At 36.8% G+C, this 22,332-nt stretch overlaps 1 protein-coding gene across 1 annotated transcript in view; it reads left to right on the top strand.

Moving 5' to 3' along the window:
• abca3b (ATP-binding cassette, sub-family A (ABC1), member 3b) overlaps positions 1-18,063 on the top strand; it is an 89,229-nt gene extending 71,166 nt beyond the window's left edge. Inside the window, exons 24-31 of the mRNA XM_073836343.1 lie at positions 5,888-6,048; positions 6,138-6,272; positions 6,628-6,822; positions 6,958-7,145; positions 14,373-14,543; positions 14,628-14,824; positions 14,903-14,976; positions 16,254-18,063. Coding sequence (XP_073692444.1) covers positions 5,888-6,048; positions 6,138-6,272; positions 6,628-6,822; positions 6,958-7,145; positions 14,373-14,543; positions 14,628-14,824; positions 14,903-14,976; positions 16,254-16,385 — 1,253 coding nt within the window. The 3' untranslated portion in view covers positions 16,386-18,063. The remainder of the gene's footprint in view (positions 1-5,887; positions 6,049-6,137; positions 6,273-6,627; positions 6,823-6,957; positions 7,146-14,372; positions 14,544-14,627; positions 14,825-14,902; positions 14,977-16,253) is intronic.
• Positions 18,064-22,332: the final 4,269 nt, after the last annotated feature.

Raw genomic sequence — 22,332 nt, 5'->3', positions numbered from 1 at the left:
CAACAGAGGCGCTAGAATTGAGCCTTGTGGGACTCCGCATGTCATGGACGTCCACTTAGACTTATGTTCTCCTATACTCACATAATAGCCTCTCCCTTCTAAGTATGACCTGAACCATTTGAGAACCATCCCAGAAAGCCCGACCCAGTTTTCCAGTCTATCTAAAAGAATGTTATGATCGACAGTGTCGAACGCAGCACTGAGATCTAGTAATACCAGCACTGATATTTTGCCAGAATCTGAATTTAGGCGAATATCATTTATTATCTTTATGAGCGCTGTCTCTGTGCTATGATGTTGTCTGAAGCCAGATTGGAAATGGTCCAGGTATCCATTTGAGTTTATGTAGTGATTCAGCTGATTGAAAACAACCTTTTCAATAATCTTGCTTATGAACGGAAGATTTGAAATTGGTCTATAGTTGCTCAATATGGTGTTATCAAGATTTTTCTTTTTCAGAAGGGGCTTAACGGCTGCAGTTTTCAGGGAGTTTGGAAAAGTCCCAGAAAGAAGTGAGGTGTTCACCACTTTTAAAAGATCTGCTTCTAGACAGCTAAGCACACTTTTGAAAAAAGATGTAGGGAGTGTGTCGAGGTGGCAGGTTGACGATTTGAGGTGCTTTACTGTTTCTTCCAAAATGTTGCTATCGATTTGTTCAAAAGTCGACATAATGACTTCTTTTTGAAATTGCGGTCGAATCTGTCTGACCTCTGCATAACTTGAGGATGTGCTAATTGTCTTTCTGATATTATTTATCTTCTCAGAAAAGAAGGAAGCAAACTCATCGCACTTGCTGTCAGAGAGCAGTTCACTAGGGATCTGACTAGGGGGGTTTGTTAGTCTCTCAACGGTAGCAAAAAGAGTGCGAGTGTTGTTTAAGTTGCTGTTTATAAGGTTTGAGAAGAATGTTTGTCTAGCTTTACCTAGTTCAACATTGAAAGCATGAAGGCTGTCTTTATAGATGCTATAGTGAATTTCAAGTTTTGTCTTCCGCCACATCCGCTCAGCTTTTCTGCATTGTCTTTTTATTATCTGTACTGCTGTTGATTTTCTCCACGGTGATTTCTGTCTTCCGGTCATCTGTCTGACCTTCACAGGTGCGATGTCATCAATGACATTCTTAACTTTTGAGTTAAAGGAGTCCAGGAGAAAATCAACTGAGTCTGCAGAAATGCTTGGCATTGAAGATATAGCCTTCATAAATAGCACACTAGTGTTATCGTTAATGCATCTCTTCCTGACAGAGACAGATCTAGATTCAGTGGTAGCAGAGATCAATATATCAAAGAAAATACAGAAGTGATCAGATAGTGCTACATCCTTGATAACAGTGGATGAAATGTTTAGACCCTTACTGATGAGTAAATCAAGAGTGTGTCCACGATTGTGTGTAGGCCCATGCACATGCTGAATCAGGTCAAACGTGTTCAAAACTGTTATAATTTCTTTTGTAGTTTTGCTTTCTGCCTTGTCTATGTGAACATTAAAATCCCCTGCAATAGCAAAACAGTCAAACTCTGAACAAATCATTGATAGCAGTTCTGTGAACTCTTCAACAAAGGCTGGAGAGTATTTTGGGGGCCTGTAAATAATGATAAACAGAATGCGAGCACCTTTCAGCAGAATCCCTAGATATTCAAAAGACAAGTACTGACCAAATGACACTTGTTTGCATTCATAGACATCTTTAAATAGGGCAGCTACGCCACCTCCCCTTTTGCCAGCTCTGCAGACATTCATGAAAATAAATCTGGGAGGGGCTACTTCATTGAGGACCGTTGCATAAGAGCTGTCTTCTAACCATGTTTCATTTAAAAACATAAAATCCAGGTTGTTTGTGGTTATAAAATCATTGATCAGAAGTGATTTATTTTTTAGTGAGCGAACATTTAAAAATGCTAGCTTGATGGCATCACTTTTTGTCTCTAGAGCAATCTTAGTTTGATGCCTAATAAGCCTCAGATTGGATGTGTGAACTGTACGATTTGAAAGAGCCTTAGACTTTCTATCACATATTAAAACAGAAATAGGGAAAGCTACAGGCACACTGGGTTCCCGCTTGTTTTGTAAACATTCCTGATTGTTGCTGTTACCGTAGCGGGGACCCGTCACATATCACTGAGAGCTGTTATCAGTTGTTTTTGGTTCACTCACAGCAGATGCAGGAGGGTTTGAGCCCTGGCGTTGTGGCAGCGGCCGGAGAGCTCTCACAGGAGGAGGAGGGTGAGCTGGGCCCACAGGCTTTGGTGGTTGTGGCGCCTGCCGTTTTTTAGTTGATAACTGGGGGCTTGCAGCAAAAGAGTGGGAGAGTCTGGTTCCAGCATATACCAGTTCTTCCATTTTCTGTGAGAAGCTTAGAAGTGGAGATGCTGGAGAGAGGGATAATGTGTCTGGTGAATGGAGCTCTGGCTCTGGAGTTTCCGGTGGCTGGAAAATGTTGTTGTCCTGGCTTCTCTGACTGTTTACCAGAAAGTCGTCCTTCGGTGTTGAGTCTGTCTGTGATAAGCTCTGTGCGCAGGGCTCAGCCAGGAAAGTGTCCATAAGCAGTGCTTGTTGTGACTGCGTGGCGTTGTCAGTGTCCTTGTTGGTTGTGTTGGCCACATGATGACTCTGAAGCTGATAAGATGTCCTGTCATCACTTTGTCCAAGTGTGTGTGTGCCATTCATGTTGGGTACACTCACACATTCTACTGAGGGATGCCGGAGTGAAAAATAGATATTGTCCTTAAGCACTCTCGCACCAAGTTTGTTTGGGTGAAGGCCGTCCAGTTTGAACAGTTGTCTATGGCCCCAAAAAAGATTGAAGTTGTCAATGAAGTTGACTCCTTTTAGACTGCAGGTTCTTTGTAGCCAGGTATTCAGTCCGAGCAACCGTGAAAACATGTTAGTTCCCCTTGCTGGGAGTGGTCCACTGATGAACGACTGAATTTCAAGTCTTTGAAGTGTTTCAATGAGTTCACCGAAATCCTTCTTTAGGAGCTCTGACTGCTCTTTCCGAATATCGTTCTTTCCCACATGGATGATGATTCGATTTGCAGTCTTGTGCTTCATTAGAATGTTCCGAAGTTCTTTGTTCACATCAGAGACGGTTGCTTGAGGACAGCAGCATGTAGTTGTAGTTCTGCTACTGATATTTCTGATAATGGAGTCACCCACTATGAGAGTCCTGGGCTCGGGTGCGCTCTGAGCTGAGTGCCGCTGTCTGCTCGACCTTGCGCGCCTGTTTATAGCAATGTTAGCAGTTGGCTGACATGATATATGTTCAGTCACATTTGGGGATTCCTCACCCACATTCATTAATGCATCAAATCTGTTTTCTAGCTGTATAGGGGGTGGTAAAACAACAGTTTTTGCAAGCCTTGTCGTGGCCATATCTGGGGTAGAGGATGATACCGCAGCAATACGAGATACTCTTGATAGTCTGATGTCTCGAGTGCCTTTGGGTCTCGCTCCCTGTTTTTGCCATCGATTTGTGTGTCGATCAGTTTTGGCTTGTTCCTCTACATTTCTAAACTGTCGATATTGACTAGATTCACAGGACTCACCGGCTGTATGCTGAGGGGGTCCGTGATGATGATCTTCTGTGTGTTCCGCCTGTTTTGGAAGTCCAGCAAGTAACTTTGTTTCTAAAATCACAATCCTTTGTAGAAGTCTGTGGCAGTTTGTGCAGCAAGTAGATTCCAGAAGAGGCATTTTCTTTCTTGTCTGTTGAAAGTAGGCAGCTGTGTTTTCCCGTCTCCGGAATGTAAACTGCTGGCAGTGGGAGGCAAAAAGTCTCCTTTTTTCGTTATATTTGTATCAAAAATGTGTTGTCTGAGCACTGTGCTGATATGCTGAAGTTAAATATTTGAAAAATCGGAGAAAAGTTCAAAAGCAGGGAGCAAAGCGCGGAGCAGTAAGCAAAAGCGTCCGAACAGTAGCAAAGCCGGAAGTCAGTCTCGGTTCACCTAGTGATAGATATGATAGATGCTTAGATATAATGGAAAGGTGGTTATATATGATGGATGGTTAGATATGATGGCTAACTATGAAGTATGGATGGCTAAATATGATGGATGATTAGATATAATGGATAGATGTTAGATATGATGGATGGTTAGATATAATGGAAAGATGGTTATATATGATGGATGGTTAGGTACAATTGTTAACTATGAAGAATGGATGGTTAGATATACTGAAATCGGCGTTAAATATGATAGATGGATGGTTATATATGATACAGATGGTTAGCTATAATGAATGGATGGCTTGTAGGTACATTTGATGGATTGTTGATTAGATATGATGGTTAACTATGAAGAACGGATGGTTAGATATGATTTATAGTTAAATAGGATATAGATGTTAGATATATTGGATAGGTGGTTATATATGATGGATGGATAGAAATGATGGTTAACTATGAAGAATGGATGGTTAGATATTATGGATGGATGTTAGATATGATGTATTGATGTTAAATATGATATAGATGATTATATAATGTATAGACGTTTAGATACGATGGATGGATATTTAGAAATGATGCATAGATGGTTAAATATAGTACAGATGGTTAGCTATAATGGATGGATGGCTTGTAGGTACATTTGATGGATTGTTGATTAGATATGATGGATGTTAGAAATAATGTAAAGATGGTTATATATGATGGAAAGATAGTTAAATGTGATATAGATGGTTAAATATAATGGATAGATGTTATATATATGATGAATGGATGTTACTTAATTATAATATAGATGGTTAACTATAATGGATGGATGGCTCGATATGATGTATGATGCTTAACTATGAAAAATGGATGGATAGATATGATGGACAAATGCTTATATAATAGATAGTTGTTAGATATGATGGCTGATGGTTAATTATAAGGAATGGATGGCTATATATGACAGATTGCTAGATATGATGGATGAATGATTGGATATAAAAATGATAGATATGAGGATTATGGGTAAATATGAAGAATGGATGGTTAAAATGATGGATGAGTGGTTATATGATATATAGATAGATAGTCACATATGATGGATTATTGATGACTATGAAAAATAGATGCTTAGATATAATGGATGGATATTAAATGATATAAAAATGATTGAAATGTGATTTATGATATGAAAAATTGTGAATATTATATTTCTCCTGTCATTTAGTTGCAGTGAATTTGATGTGGACTTATCTTTAAAATAAGAAATGTCCTTTCCTGCTGAGTTTAACTTGGTTTATGAAAATGTGAAGCCCTAGATAATACATTTTCATCTTTCTAATATGTTAGCCTGTGCATGTCTATGCTGATTAAATCATCTGCTGTGTTTGTTGTCTCGATGGAGCTACAAGACCAGCACCGCTAGTTGGTTAACCTTCTGAATATTGCCAAAAATGAAATCTCAATCCCCACCGCTGATATTGTTATCATGACTGACGTCACTGAGGAGCAGCTAGATGTGCAATCATGAGCAATGACTGGGGGCAGCTGTGGCCTAATGGTGAGAGAGTTGGGCTTGTAACCCAAAAGGTTGCCGGTTCGATTCCCACACCGGCAGGAATTGAAGGTGGGAATTGTGAATGAACACGCTCTTTCCACCTTCAATACCATAACTGAAGTGCCCTTGAGCAAGGCACTGAACCCCCAGTTGCTCCCCGGGCGCTGGAGCAATGGCTGAAGAACACTCTGGTGTGTGTTCACAGTGTGTGTGTGTGTGTGTGTGTGTGTGTTTGTTCACTCCTCTCTGCTGTGTGTGTGTGCACTTGGATGGGTTAAATGCAGAGGGCCAATTTCGAGTATGGGTCACCATACTTTCACAATACGCATTATGTGGTGCTCTTAATGTGGACTGTTGTCATTCTCATCGTCATTTTTGCTGGTCATCTGCAGACATCACATATCAAGTGAACTACTTGTCCATGGATGAGCCCGGAGTGGGTCGTTTCCTTGTGGCCATGTCCGTACAGGGTGTCGTCTTCATCGCCCTGCTCTTTTTCATTGAGCTCCGGTGCATCCACATACTACTCAACCTCTGTAGAAGACGCAAAAAGGTGGGAGAAGAAAGAAAAGACAGGATATGGTGCTGGCGTTTTATTGATTTGCATGCTAACAATCAGCTGTGGGTGTGTGTTTTTGTCAGATTTTGCTGTTGGCAGAAGAAGCTCTTCAACCCGAGGACAGAGACGTTGCAGAGGAGAGGAAGAGGGTTTTGGAGTGCCAGCCGGTGGTTGAGTCAATGGTGGGCAGCCCACTTATCCTACAGGAGCTCAGCAAGGTACGCTGTTCATATTGGATTGTTAAGCTCCAATCTACAGTATGCTAATTTTCGAAAAAGCATTTCGAAGTTGAGTTTTCTAGAAGATTACATCAGATCATCTTCAGAACATGCTGAAAGTGTGTTTTGCAATGCTTTAATGTATTGACATGCATGTTCCACTCTATCATTGCCACAAAGCCCTGAGTGTACAAAACCAGTCGAGTGGCGCCATCTATTGTCCAAAGTGTATGAAACATGCAGAAAATCTGTTGAAATCTCTAAATCACTTGAAATAATTTGGCCCAAAGTCATTTTATAGCTTTTTATAGCTTTCTGCTATTTTGCTATTTTTTCTGTGGTTGTGTTTCACTAGGTATACACAGGTTGGCCGTCGCTGTTAGCGGTGGACCGTTTGTCTTTGGCGGTTGGGAAGGGCGAGTGCTTTGGTTTACTGGGATTTAACGGAGCAGGGAAGACTACGACATTCAAAATGCTGACTGGAGATGAAAGCATAACTTCAGGAGATGCCTTTATTGATGGCTACAGCATCCTCCGGGATGTGAAAAAGGTTGGGCATTTTAATAAAAGATTCGGTTCCTTAACACTGGAAATGAACATTTAGATATAAGACACATTTAAAGTGTTTTTTCACTGATATTTGGAATAAGTGAATGGCTTAACACAGTATTGAATATGACTTCAGGTGCAGCAAAGAATTGGCTACTGTCCCCAGTTTGACGCGGTGCTAGATCACATGACGGGGCGGGAAACCCTGAGCATGTATGCCAGACTGAGGGGCATCCCAGAGAAATATGTCACAGCCTGTGTAGAAAACGTCCTGCGTTCGCTGCTGCTCGAACCTCACGCTGACAAACTTGTCCGCAGTTACAGGTATGAAAATGAGACCTGAGAGAAAGTGGATGGATGAATGGATGATCAGAGGTTGGGTGGTTTGAAATGATGGCCGGTTAGATTTGATGGTTATATGAGGGTTAGATATGATACTTGGTATAGATGATTATATGCGACAAATGGACTGATAAATATACTATATGGATGGTTAGGTATGATTGATGAATGTTCAGAAATAATAGAAGATTAGGATTTATGGTTAGATAAGCGTTATATGTGATAGATAATGGTCAGATATGATAAAAAGATGGTTAAATATGATATATAAATGTTAGATATGATAAATGAGTGGTTATTTATGATAGATGATTAGGTTTGATGGATAGATAAGAGTTAGAAATGGTTGGGTGGATAGAGATATTTATTGGGTGGTTAGACATGATTTGTAGGTGGTTCAGTAATTTGATGAATGGATGGTAAAATATTTAATGGATGTGTAGATATGATTCATGGATGGTTATATATGGTTCGTGGGTGGTTAGATAAGATAAATGGCTGGTAAAATATGATATATGGATGTTAGATATGACTAATTTTTAGATATGATTCACGGATGGTTAGATATAATTCATGGATGTTAGATAAGATTTGTAGATGGTTAAATATGATTGATGGGTGGTTAGAAATGATGGCCTATTATATGTTATGGTTATATGAGCATTAGATATGAAATATAGATGTTAGATGGGATAAATGGATTGATAAATAAGATATATGGATGGTTAGATATAAATGACGAATGGGAAGGATGATTTGTGAATGATAGATATGATTCATGGATTGGGAGATATGATTTGTGTATAGTTAGATATGATTCATGGGTGCTTAGATATGATTTGTGAATAGTTTTATATGATTTGTGGGTGGTTAGATATGATTTGTGAGTAGTTTGATATGATTCATGAGTGCTTAGATATGATTTGTGAGTAGTTTGATATGATTCATGAGTGCTTAGATATGATTTGTGAGTAGTTTGATATGATTCATGAGTGCTTAGATATGATTTGTGAGTAGTTTGATATGATTTGTGGGTGGTTAGATATGATTTGTGGATAGTTTGATATGATTTGTGGGTGGTTAGATATGATTTGTGAGTAGTTTGATATGATTTGTGGGTGGTTAGATATGATTTGTGGATAGTTTGATATGATTTGTGGGTGGTTAGATATGATTTGTGGATAGTTTGATATGATTTGTGGGTGGTTAGATATGATTTGTGGATAGTTTGATATGATTCGTGGGTGGTTAGATATGATTTGTGAGTAGTTTGATATGATATATCATATTATATTTTTCGATTTAGGTTTGGTTTCTTGCCACCTTCATTTCACCTAAATATCACTATCTAAATGTTACATTCTGCACCCTACAATTATCATTTAAATCGTAACAATTCATGAGTGCTTAGATATGATTTGTGAGTAGTTTGATCTGATTCATGAGTGCTTAGATATGATTTGTGAGTAGTTTGATATGATTCATGAGTGCTTAGATATGATTTGTGAGTAGTTTGATATGATTCATGAGTGCTTAGGTATGATTTGTGAGTAGTTTGATAAGATTCATGAGTGCTTAGATATGATTTGTGAGTAGTTTGATATGATTCATGGGAGGTTAGATATGATTTGTGAGTAGTTTGATATGATTCATGAGTTTGATTCATGGGTGTGATATGTGGTGTGATATATGATTTGTGGATAGTTTGATATGATTCATGAGGGCTTAGATATGATTTGTGGATAGTTTGATATGATTTGTGGGTGGTTAGATATGATTTGTGAGTAGTTTGATATGATTCATGAGTGCTTAGATATGATTTGTGAGTAGTTTGATATGATTCATGGGAGGTTAGATATGATTTGTGAGTAGTTTGATATGATTCATGAGTTTGATTCATGGGTGTGATATGTGGTGTGATATATGATTTGTGGATAGTTTGATATGATTTGTGGGTGGTTAGATATGATTTGTGGATAGTTTGATATGATTTGTGGGTGGTTAGATATGATTTGTGAGTAGTTTGATATGATTCATGGGAGGTTAGATATGATTTGTGAGTAGTTTGATCTGATTCATGAGTGCTTAGATATGATTTGAGTAGTTTGATATGATTCATGAGTGCTTAGATATGATTTGTGAGTAGTTTGATATGATTCATGAGTGCTTAGGTATGATTTGTGAGTAGTTTGATAAGATTCATGAGTGCTTAGATATGATTTGTGAGTAGTTTGATATGATTCATGGGAGGTTAGATATGATTTGTGAGTAGTTTGATATGATTCATGAGTTTGATTCATGGGTGTGATATGTGGTGTGATATATGATTTGTGGATAGTTTGATATGATTCATGAGGGCTTAGATATGATTTGTGGATAGTTTGATATGATTTGTGGGTGGTTAGATATGATTTGTGAGTAGTTTGATATGATTCATGGGAGGTTAGATATGATTTGTGAGTAGTTTGATATGATTCATGAGTTTGATTCATGGGTGTGATATGTGGTGTGATATATGATTTGTGGATAGTTTGATATGATTTGTGGGTGGTTAGATATGATTTGTGGATAGTTTGATATGATTTGTGGGTGGTTAGATATGATTTGTGAGTAGTTTGATATGATTCATGAGTGCTTAGATATGATTTGTGAGTAGTTTGGTATGATTCATGAGTGCTTAGATATGATTTGTGAGTAGTTTGATATGATTCATGAGTGCTTAGATATGATTTGTGAGTAGTTTGATATGATTCATGGGAGGTTAGATATGATTTGTGAGTAGTTTGATATGATTCATGAGTGCTTAGATATGATTTGTGAGTAGTTTGATATGATTCATGGGAGGTTAGATATGATTTGTGAGTAGTTTGATATGATTCATGAGTGCTTAGATATGATTTGTGAGTAGTTTGATATGATTCAAGGGAGGTTAGATATGATTTGTGGATAGTTTGATATGATTCATGAGGGCTTAGATATGATTTGTGGATAGTTTGATATGATTTGTGGGTGGTTAGATATGATTTGTGGATAGTTTGATATGATTTGTGGGTGGTTAGATATGATTTGTGAGTAGTTTGATATGATATATCATATTATATTTTTCGATTTAGGTTTGGTTTCTTGCCATCTTCATTTCACCTAAATATCTAAATGTTACATTCTGCACCCTAGAATTATCATTTAAATCGTAACAATTCATGAGTGCTTAGATATGATTTGTGAGTAGTTTGATATGATTCATGAGTGCTTAGATATGATTTGTGAGTAGTTTGATATGATTCATGAGTGCTTAGATATGATTTGTGAGTAGTTTGATATGATTCATGAGTGCTTAGATATGATTTGTGAGTAGTTTGATATGATTCATGGGAGGTTAGATATGATTTGTGAGTAGTTTGATATGATTCATGAGTGCTTAGATATGATTTGTGAGTAGTTTGATATGATTCGTGGGTGGTTAGATATGATTTGTGGATAGTTTGATATGATTCATGGGAGGTTAGATATGATTTGTGAGTAGTTTGATATGATTCATGAGTGCTTAGATATGATTTGTGAGTAGTTTGATATGATTCGTGGGTGGTTAGATATGATTTGTGGATAGTTTGATATGATTCATGAGTGCTTAGATATGATTTGTGAGTAGTTTGATATGATTCATGAGTGCTTAGATATGATTTGTGAGTAGTTTGATATGATTCATGGGAGGTTAGATATGATTTGTGAGTAGTTTGATATGATTCATGAGTGCTTAGATATGATTTGTGAGTAGTTTGATATGATTCATGAGTGCTTAGATATGATTTGTGAGTAGTTTGATATGATTCATGAGTGCTTAGATATGATTTGTGAGTAGTTTGATATGATTCATGAGTGCTTAGATATGATTTGTGAGTAGTTTGATATGATTCATGAGTGCTTAGATATGATTTGTGAGTAGTTTGATATGATTCATGGGAGGTTAGATATGATTTGTGAGTAGTTTGATATGATTCATGAGTGCTTAGATATGATTTGTGAGTAGTTTGATATGATTCGTGGGTGGTTAGATATGATTTGTGGATAGTTTGATATGATTCATGGGAGGTTAGATATGATTTGTGAGTAGTTTGATATGATTCATGAGTGCTTAGATATGATTTGTGAGTAGTTTGATATGATTCGTGGGTGGTTAGATATGATTTGTGGATAGTTTGATATGATTCATGAGTGCTTAGATATGATTTGTGAGTAGTTTGATAAGATTCATGGGAGGTTAGATATGATTTGTGAGTAGTTTGATATGATTCATGAGTTTGATTCATGGGTGTGATATGTGGTGTGATATATGATTTGTGGATAGTTTGATATGATTCATGAGGGCTTAGATATGATTTGTGGATAGTTTGATATGATTCATGAGGGCTTAGATATGATTTGTGAGTAGTTTGATATGATTCATGAGTGCTTAGATATGATTTGTGAGTAGTTTGATATGATTCGTGGGTGGTTAGATATGATTTGTGGATAGTTTGATATGATTCATGAGTGCTTAGATATGATTTGTGAGTAGTTTGATATGATTCATGAGTGCTTAGATATGATTTGTGAGTAGTTTGATATGATTCATGAGTGCTTAGATATGATTTGTGAGTAGTTTGATATGATTCATGGGAGGTTAGATATGATTTGTGAGTAGTTTGATATGATTCATGAGTGCTTAGATATGATTTGTGAGTAGTTTGATATGATTCGTGGGTGGTTAGATATGATTTGTGGATAGTTTGATATGATTCATGGGAGGTTAGATATGATTTGTGAGTAGTTTGATATGATTCATGAGTGCTTAGATATGATTTGTGAGTAGTTTGATATGATTCGTGGGTGGTTAGATATGATTTGTGGATAGTTTGATATGATTCATGAGTGCTTAGATATGATTTGTGAGTAGTTTGATAAGATTCATGGGAGGTTAGATATGATTTGTGAGTAGTTTGATATGATTCATGAGTTTGATTCATGGGTGTGATATGTGGTGTGATATATGATTTGTGGATAGTTTGATATGATTCATGAGGGCTTAGATATGATTTGTGGATAGTTTGATATGATTCATGAGGGCTTAGATATGATTTGTGAGTAGTTTGATATGATTCATGAGTGCTTAGATATGATTTGTGAGTAGTTTGATATGATTCGTGGGTGGTTAGATATGATTTGTGGATAGTTTGATATGATTCATGAGTGCTTAGATATGATTTGTGAGTAGTTTGATATGATTCATGAGTGCTTAGATATGATTTGTGGATAGTTTGATATGATTCATGAGTGCTTAGATATGATTTGTGGATAGTTTGATATGATTCATGAGGGCTTAGATATGATTTGTGAGTAGTTTGATATGATTCATGAGTGCTTAGATATGATTTGTGAGTAGTTTGATATGATTCGTGGGTGGTTAGATATGATTTGTGGATAGTTTGATATGATTCATGAGTGCTTAGATATGATTTGTGAGTAGTTTGATATGATTCATGAGTGCTTAGATATGATTTGTGGATAGTTTGATATGATTCATGAGTGCTTAGATATGATTTGTGGATAGTTTGATATGATTCATGAGTGCTTAGATATGATTTGTGGATAGTTTGATATGATTCATGAGTGCTTAGATATGATTTGTGGATAGTTTGATAGATTCATGAGTGCTTAGATATGATTTGTGAGTAGTTTGATATGATTCATGAGTGCTTAGATATGATTTGTGGATAGTTTGATATGATTCATGAGTGCTTAGATATGATTTGTGAGTAGTTTGATATGATTCATGAGTGCTTAGATATGATTTGTGGATAGTTTGATATGATTCATGAGTGCTTAGATATGATTTGTGGATAGTTTGATATGATTCATGAGTGCTTAGATATGATTTGTGAGTAGTTTGATATGATTCATGAGTGCTTAGATATGATTTGTGGATAGTTTGATATGATTCATGAGTGCTTAGATATGATTTGTGAGTAGTTTGATATGATTCATGAGTGCTTAGATATGATTTGTGGATAGTTTGATATGATTCATGAGTGCTTAGATATGATTTGTGGATAGTTTGATATGATTCATGAGTGCTTAGATATGATTTGTGAGTAGTTTGATATGATTCATGAGTGCTTAGATATGATTTGTGGATAGTTTGATATGATTCATGAGTGCTTAGATATGATTTGTGGATAGTTTGATATGATTCATGAGTGCTTAGATATGATTTGTGGATAGTTTGATATGATTCATGAGGGCTTAGATATTATTTGTGAGTAGTTTGATATGATCCATGGACGGTTATATATGATTCTTGGATGGTTAGATATGATTTGTGGATTGTTTGGTATAATTTGTGGATAGTTAGATATGATTCATGGGTGGTTACATATGATTTGTGGATAGTTAGATATGATTTGTGGATAGTTAGATATGATTTGTGGGTGCTTAGATATGATTCAGGGAGGGTTCGATATGATTCATGAATGTTTAGATATGATTTGTGGATGGTTAGATATGATTTTTGAGTGGTTAGATATGATTTGTTGATATGATCCATGGATGGTTAGATGTGATTCATGGGTGGCTATATATGATTCATGAGTGGTTATATATGATTCTCGGATGGCTAGATATGATTTGTAGATAGTTAGATATGATCCATGAGTGGTTAGATATGATTTGTGGATAGTTAGATATGATCCATGAGTGGTTAGATATGATTTGTGGATGGTGTGAGTTGCGGGTGTTAGATATGATTTGTGGATAGTTAGATATGAATGATGGGAGGTTAGATATGATGGATGGATGTTAGATGAAGAGATTTGATGGTTAAATGTTGTACTGTAGATGGATGGTTAAATGTGATGTTATGGTAAAATATGATGAATGGATAGGTAGATATGATACATGATTGTAAATGATGGCTGGATAGATTTTAAGTATATATAGATAATGGTTAGATATGAGGATGATTAGGTTTGGTGGTTAGATGATGGTTTAATATCATGTTTGGAATGTTAGATATAATTGATTGATGTTTAAATAAATGCATGTGTGAATACGATGCACTAGTTTATTGAAGTGTAAGGAAACAGATGCAACAGGAAAACTGTGAATGTCAGAAGCTAACTGGTTTGTTATATGCTGTTACGGTGTATATTAAGTTGTCTATTGGGTCCTACACAGTGGCGGCAATAAGAGGAAGCTGAGTGCAGGCATGGCTCTAATTGGTGGGCCACCCGTGATCTTTCTGGATGAGCCGTCCACTGGCATGGACCCCGTGGCCAGACGGCTGCTGTGGGATGCAATTACACGCACGAGAGAGTCAGGCAAAGCCATCATCATAACCTCACACAGGTAAGCCACACATCACCTCACTAATTCAGAAATAAATCTGAAATGTTGTATCAGATCAAACTATATTTCTTTCTCTCTCTCCAGTATGGAGGAGTGTGAGGCGCTGTGCACCCGGCTGGCTGTCATGGTGAATGGCCAGTTTAAATGCCTGGGCAGCCCGCAGCACCTAAAGAGCAAGTTTGGGAGCGGATACACGCTGCTGGCGAAGGTCCATGTGGAAACGGAGTTGGAGGAGATGGACCTTCAGCTCTTCAAAGACTTCATTGAAAGCACCTTCCCAGGTATTTAAATGCACAGCTTTGTATTTCCACTGGACAGTTTGATGGGTTTTATAACCTTTAATCCGATGGCTCTTACAGGAAGTTTACTAAAGGATGAACACCAGGGGATGGTCCACTATCACCTGACTGACAAAACTCTCACCTGGGCACAGGTATGTCTGAAAACACATGCATACTCGCATCCTTGGCTCATGCTGAGTGGAATGAACACCAAAACGTAAAAGTCGTAAGGTTTAGTTTTTTCGCTATTTTTAATGGTTTGAAAAACCTGCTTTCTAGAAATCGTCCTCGATGGTTTGTCAGATTTTCTTCAGAATTGACTCAGATCATCTTCAGACCATTCTGGCTAAAAGTTACGGAATTCAAGTTGATTAATCAAACCGTTCATGAATAACGTGTGACGAAATTCTATTAAGAGCACGCAAAAATGCCAAAAGAGTAAATTTCAACCTTTTTTGATAATTATTGGCCTAGAGAGTCAAAATAATTGTCCTGCAGTGTTAAGACTAGTTCGCAGAAGTATTTATTTATTTTTTTTTTTTACATAATCTCAACCATTTAACGAATTATTTGATTGACAGCAGTAGTTCTAGAGGCAAAGTTGTCCGGTATCAGGAGTTCTGTCGTGTGATACGAATATCGTGCATTTGTGCGAAAGACCACATGACGTACAATCGTTTACGCCCTTAAAAAAAACTAAAATAACACCCCCCAGTGGCTGATTTCTTTCAAATATCTCTCGAGTTTCGTTCCGATCGGCTCAAACTTGTTTTTGGGATACGAAAATGTCATTGTAGACGCTTGTGGCACTTTGGACCAAGACCATGCACATAGATTTTCATGTTGATAGAACAAATGGTTGCGTTTTTCCCCCCTCTTATAGTGCCACCAAGTGGGCAAGCTCTGCAATTTTTTTCCTGTGATCTCAGATTGAGCTCTTATATAAATGGTCTGAGTTTAGCGATGATATCTCAGGCCTTTCAGGAGTTATAGGCATTTTACTAAAAGAGTCCCTGCCCCTTTCAATCGTTTTGGGATCCCTTTGCGATGGTGAGTCGAAAGTTCAACTTTTTTTTTTTTTTTTTATAATTATTGATATTCACTCTCCAGAGATCCTTTCTGCATTGGTTGGTTCTGATTGGGCGAAAAACTAGGACTAGTTTGCAATAGTAGTTTTTTCAAAAAATGTGAAATACCCGAAAATTTCGCCCATGATCGAATCTGAGTTATGAGTGTCTTCGTCAGGCCAATTGAGGCGAGCCTTGGTCATGTTGTAGGTGGTGTGAGTACTACCATCCCTCCAAGTCTCAAGTCTCTACGACTTACGGTTTGGTCTGCACGATCAGTTTTACATGGAGATCTCTGATCCATGACCATTCTAACAATTACAATCATTCAGCACTAACACATTTCTGTCTTTTCGTCTCAGGTGTTTGGTGTTCTAGAAACAGCCAAAGAGAAGTACAGCATCGAGGACTACTGCGTCAGCCAGATCTCTCTGGAGCAGGTGTTCCTCGGCTTCGCCCAGTTCCAACACTGCGCCGAGGCCTGCAGGAAATGACACGCTCTCAAGCACTAAAGGGGCGGAGCTCCTCGATCTAACCTTCACCTGATGAGTAGGAGGTACAGCCTGGGCCGACTGACTCTCCGTCAGACCACTGGACATTGCTCAGGTGTCTCTCTCTCTTCACATACACATCTCTGACATGATCATACGTACGTAACACACACACTGTGTCGCACAGAGACCGGCCCCCCCAGTAGAGGGTTTATATAGTCTGTGTGTGCGTCTGCAAACAGTTTGAGTTTCAACGGGAGGTTCGTCACATCGTCGGAAACAGTCTTTTGACTTTAGAAAGGACGTTTGTTCATCATCTGTAAGCGAGTGTGTGCACTTGTGTATGAGTGCTGTGTTATTTATAAAAGTCTTTTTTTCATTTGGTTCCGCTCACCTGTTTTCTACTGTGGTCTCAACGCTTAAGAATATGCAAAAAGGCCAGAAATATCAGAATATGCGACGTCCAAAATATGATATTAAATCTGCTTTGTGGGATTTGCAATGTTGTCAAATATCAGATTTCAAGAGATGTTACTGAATATAAATGTAAAACGTTTATAGAATAGCTTTAGGTCATTTATAGAATTTATACAATAGATTTATTCCCCTTATCTAGGTAGGCATTTAAAGTCAGCTATATCAATTTATCTTGAAAAAAAAAAAAAGTAAATCATTCCAAATACTACGTTTTCGTATGTCTGTCCAAATAAGTCACTTTTAATTTTTTTCCCGCTGCTAAAAAATCGAGACCACAGATATTTTAATGCTGTTCCCCCTGTCACATTTCCACTTTTCGGCAAGTGCGGCATTCCTCCTCCGGATTGTGACTATGGAGGATTTTTTTGAAGTGTGCAATTTCGCAGATGACCACTAGAGGACGTACAGTGCACTTTTTGTTTTGTTTTTTGTACATTGGCATCAAACTGAATGTGTCTTTGGATACACTAAATATCCGCTTGAGTGATTCTGTCACAGAGCAAAACCCACAAGCTTGTGTTTTGTTTTGTTATCTTGCACTACTGATGTGGACCAACTCATGCACCTTCAGAAACATCCATGGATATTAATTCAAGAGGGTTTAGTGTAAGATTAATTATGTGTAAAATCATTCTTGAATGTTTTAGGAACTATTTCATGTTGGTGAGGCTCAGTGACTCTCAGGTCATGCTGCTATGCTCATTTCTACATCATTTATGCTAGGTTTTCCGATTGAGTCTTTCTTCAACATGATTTTACATCGTTGCAGTGATTGAGAGTAAAGCAGCATGGCTTCCCTTCTAGACCGTACTGACGTTTCCGTCCACGTTCGTGTGAACTGAATGTACTTTTGTAGCGAAGGAAGAAAACACGGGCTCATTCGAACACACTGACGTACTGTAGATATAATAGGGCTTTTCTACGTTTTTTTTTTTGTCGTTGATCGGTCTGTTTTGCACAGTGCTCTGGCTGTCGTGTCTGAACTGCTTGTTTGAAACTGAAATATTGCATTTTGAGAATGGAGAAGGCAAACTTGGGAATGTTAATGATGACAATGTTGATTTAAAAATGGTGAAAATGTATACCATAATGCAAAAAGGGAATTTACATTGTAATCTCGTGTACTGTATCACTAAATTAACCGTGTGAGAAATGTAAGTATTGCCATTTTCCTTTTTTATTAAATCTGCCTTATGCAAAGGAATTGTGCTTGTTGTCATTTTCTTTTCATATACACTACCAGTCAAAAGTTTTTTTTTTAAAGAAGTCTTTTCTGCTGTTCTTCTGAACTTTCTATTCATCAAAGAAACCTGAAAAAATTCTACTCGGTTGTTTTTAACATAATACTAATAATACTACATGTTTTTTCAGCAGCAAATCAGATTATTAGAATGATTTCTGAAGGATCATGTGACTTTAAATATTCAGGTTTGATCTCAGGAATAAATTACATTTTAATGTATAATCAAATGGAAAGCAGTTATTTTAAATAGTAAAAATATTTCAAAATTTTACTGTTTCTGCTGTACTTTGGATCAAATAAATGCAGGATTGCTGAGCAGAAGAGTCTTCTTTAAAAAACATTAAAAATGTTGCTGTTCAAAAACTTTTGACTGGTAGTGTAGATTGTGTTTATTATCCTGTGGTCCCGTTCACACACTGATGGCTGATTTCATCAATAATTACCAACTAAATCTGAACCTGCTCTTGTTTACTTTTCAGGAGTGTGAAGTACTTGAATAATTGTTTTTATTATCATTATTACAAATTTAGAAAATACTAAATGACTTGTGCGTAACAGAACCGAAGATTTTGTCTCAGTGTTTTTATTCATTCATTGAAAGTCAATGAACTCCAGTGTTGTCCATACAGAGAGGAAATTTAACGAGAGAGTGAGAAAATAATGACCAGAGGTTTTCGAGAACAATAAGAATATGTATTTTTAATAATTAAATAAGTACTGTTCTTTAGAAAAAAAATGCTTTAGGTCTCACAAATTCTTTGCTTTTTAAGCATTATGTGTATTTGAAGCATTTCCAACAATGACTGTATGATTTTGAGATGCATCTTTTCACACTGAGGACAATTGAGGGACTCGTATGTGACTATTACAGAAGGCTCAAACGCTCACTGATGCTTCAGAAGGATTTCCATCCAATTTCCATTGTCCTCTTTTGTAAGTCGCTTTGGATAGAAGCGTCTTCTAAATGTCTTAATGTAAATGTAAAGATAAACCCTAATGAATTAAAAACTTTTGCACAGAATGAAAAGATGAAATCTCAAGTGAAAAGATCGATCTTAAGGAAAGGGTGCTGAAAAAACAATGAATTTGTGGGACCTGAAGGATTTTTCTGAAGGACAGCAGGCAGTTTAACTGTTCAGGACAAACAAGGGTCTCATGAACAACTATCAGTAAACAAACAACAACAACAACAACAACAACAAAAAACAGCTGTGGATCATTCAGGTAACAACACAGTATTAAGATTTAAGGGGGTGTAAACTTTTGAACGGGGTCATTTTTATAAATTCAACTATTATTTTCTCTTGTGGACTATATGTAAATGTCTTTTATGAGAAATATCTTATTCATGTGATCTTATTTTGGTCAAATAATTAACTTTTTGCAGATTCTGCAACAGGTATGTAAACTTTTGACATTCACATAATTCTCAATTATTTCCATGACATTTTCTCATGTTATATTCCATTTTAGTACTTAAATCCAACTTCTCTTCTGTATTCACTGACTTCTTAACAGTATAAAAAGGTGTAAGACTGGTGTTAGCATTGCATATTAGCATATTTCCAAAAAATGTCACCCAATTGGTGACAGGTGTGTATCTTTTTTAAGCATATGAGTACAGATATAATAATTCCATTAGTCATCTTGAGCTTTTGTGTTCTTAGACCTGTTAGCACCAAAGACTATAGAATACCCAGAGCCATAGAGAGTGTTCCTTCTAACCCCTGACACAGTTAGCAATAAAAGCTATTCATCCTCAGACAGGTTAATCTTCAGCGATGGGATGAGGATAAATGTCAATGCATTCCGTACAGCAGCAACAAACGGTATGACGGAACCATTAGATAACGTCTGCAGTGTGTCTCAAATGTTGCACAATATTTTCTCTTTGCTAACTTTTTATTTTTAGTAGTCATAACCATGTAAATGAATTAAAACTTTGCAGATGATTCTAATTATTCGAATGCTGAAATGTGTGTGTGTGTGTGTGTGTGTGTGTGTGTGTGTGTGTGTGTGTGTGTGTGTGTGTGTGTGTGTGTGTGTATGTGTATATCCTCTTGAGACCCCGCCCATTGACTTATGTCCTCTGTAGTGGACCTTGTGTTTTCATGAATTTTCTTTGAATTTTTTGAGCTACTCTGTCAAGTCCTGTTGTACTGTGCAGAGGACATCCTGGGCTTTCTAGTGATATGTCATTTGATTGGCTGGCATGCTAGGAACCACTTTTACACTGAATCCAAAATGGCCGACATGCAAATGAGCACATTTTATGGGAAGGACAGAGATATGTAAAATTTAGCTTTTTTACATGTTTTTTACTATTATTATCACATATATATTTGTTTATTAAAGTGTCAGTAACAATACATTTAGCTTTCAAAGCTGTTAAATTGTTTATGTTTCAAAATATCATCCTTTTTTAAATGTCAACTATAGTGGACATCAGGACCATCTTAATGTAATTAATGACTGCATGTTGTAGGAGGCAGAACTGAAGCAGAGAGGATTTTTATAAGATAGTTGAGGGAGACTCTGACTTAGAGCTGTCAGATGAGGATAAATTTGAATGTAACATACAAGAAGATGTTGAAGAAGAGGAAGAAATTGCAGGAGACTCAGATGAGCAGACTGAGACAGACACAGAGACAGAAAGGGAAGAACAGGAAAGATGCTGCACTCTGTGGTTCTGCAGAAGGACAATGCACACCAGCAAATTCACTTCTGAATGGTTGAAGAAAAACAAAATGAAGACTTTGGAGTGGCCTAGTCAAAGTCCTGACCTGAATCCTATTGAGATGCCCACAGCATGACCTTAAAATAGGCGGTCCATGCTCGAAAACCCTCCAATGTGGCTGAATTACAACAATTCTGCCAAGATGAGTGGGCCAAAATTCCTGCACAGCGCCGTAACAGACTCATTGCAAGTTATGGAAAATGCTTGATTTCAGTTGTTTTGTTTTTGTTACATAAATGTTGGATTAATATCCCTTTACAGCCATATTCTGTACAGTTTTGTTGTGTGAGTTTGGCTGTCGTTTCGAACTAAAATGGTCCTGTGGTCCACTACAGTGGACATGCTGTAAAATTAAAAATAAAAACAAAACGTAAAAACTCTAAATTGTAGAATTTTTTTTTAACCCAAAGGATGTAGGAAATCACAAAAAAACAACAAAAAAGAGGCACTTTTTTTCTTTGGGTCTCAGGATATATATATATTATAAACGGTTTGACATCAAAGTGGTCAAATCGAATTATAATGATAATATAATTCCAGTTGTATAACTAAAAATAAGCCAAGGTGTATAGTCTGAAAATTATATCATCAACACTGGCTTTATATCTTTACTGCGCGCCTCTGATCTGCTTGCGCGCTCGCGTAATTTAAAAATTAACGGTCATTTCGTTTTACTGACTGACTAACATTCGTTGATTGATCTCTGTAATTGATAATTACTTATAATTAATATATATATATATATATATATATATATATATATATATATGAGAATAAATATTGTTATTTCAGGGAGATTTGACACGTCTAATTGAAGAAAACGTGATGTTAACCAAGACGTTTTCGTTTACTGAACAAAAGATCATCGTTAATTCAGTGGTAAGAAACGAATGTAATGTTATCCCAGTTACAGTCAAATAAATGATATTCGTTTTTAATGTCTGTTAAGTCCAATATTTCGTTGAAGTCATTATTTGGTGCTTTAATAAACCTAAAATCTGGGTTAGTATGGTATGGTACTTCTAATCTTACATATTAACAAATAAGAAATCAGGGTAAATTGAAGTTATTTTGTCTTCTGGGAAACGTGTAGGTATCTTCTCTAACTTCTGAAGAGCAGTACTAAATTAAAACAATATGATATTTAGACAAAATAAGAAAAATGCACACATCTCCATTCTGTTCAAAAGTTTTCACTCCAGGCTCTTAATGCATTGCGTTTGAACCTTCTGTAATAGTTGCATATGAGTCCCTCAGTTGTCCTCAGTGTGAAAAGATGGATCTAAAAATCATACAGTCATTGTTGGAAAGAGTTCAAATACACAAAAATGCTGGAAAACCAAAGAATTTGTGGATATTTCTGAAGAACAGCAGGCAGTTTAACTGTTCAAGACAAACAAGGGACTCATGAACAACTATCACTAAACAAAAAACACAGCTGTGGCTCATTCAGGTAACAACACAGTAACAGTATTAAGAATCAAGCGTATGTA

Source organism: Garra rufa, chromosome 1 (genome assembly GCF_049309525.1).
Source record: "Garra rufa chromosome 1, GarRuf1.0, whole genome shotgun sequence".
In the NCBI taxonomy this organism is placed as follows: Eukaryota; Metazoa; Chordata; class Actinopteri; order Cypriniformes; family Cyprinidae; genus Garra; species Garra rufa.
Note: the sequence above shows the minus strand (reverse complement) of the source record. Positions and strands in the feature narration are given on the sequence as shown.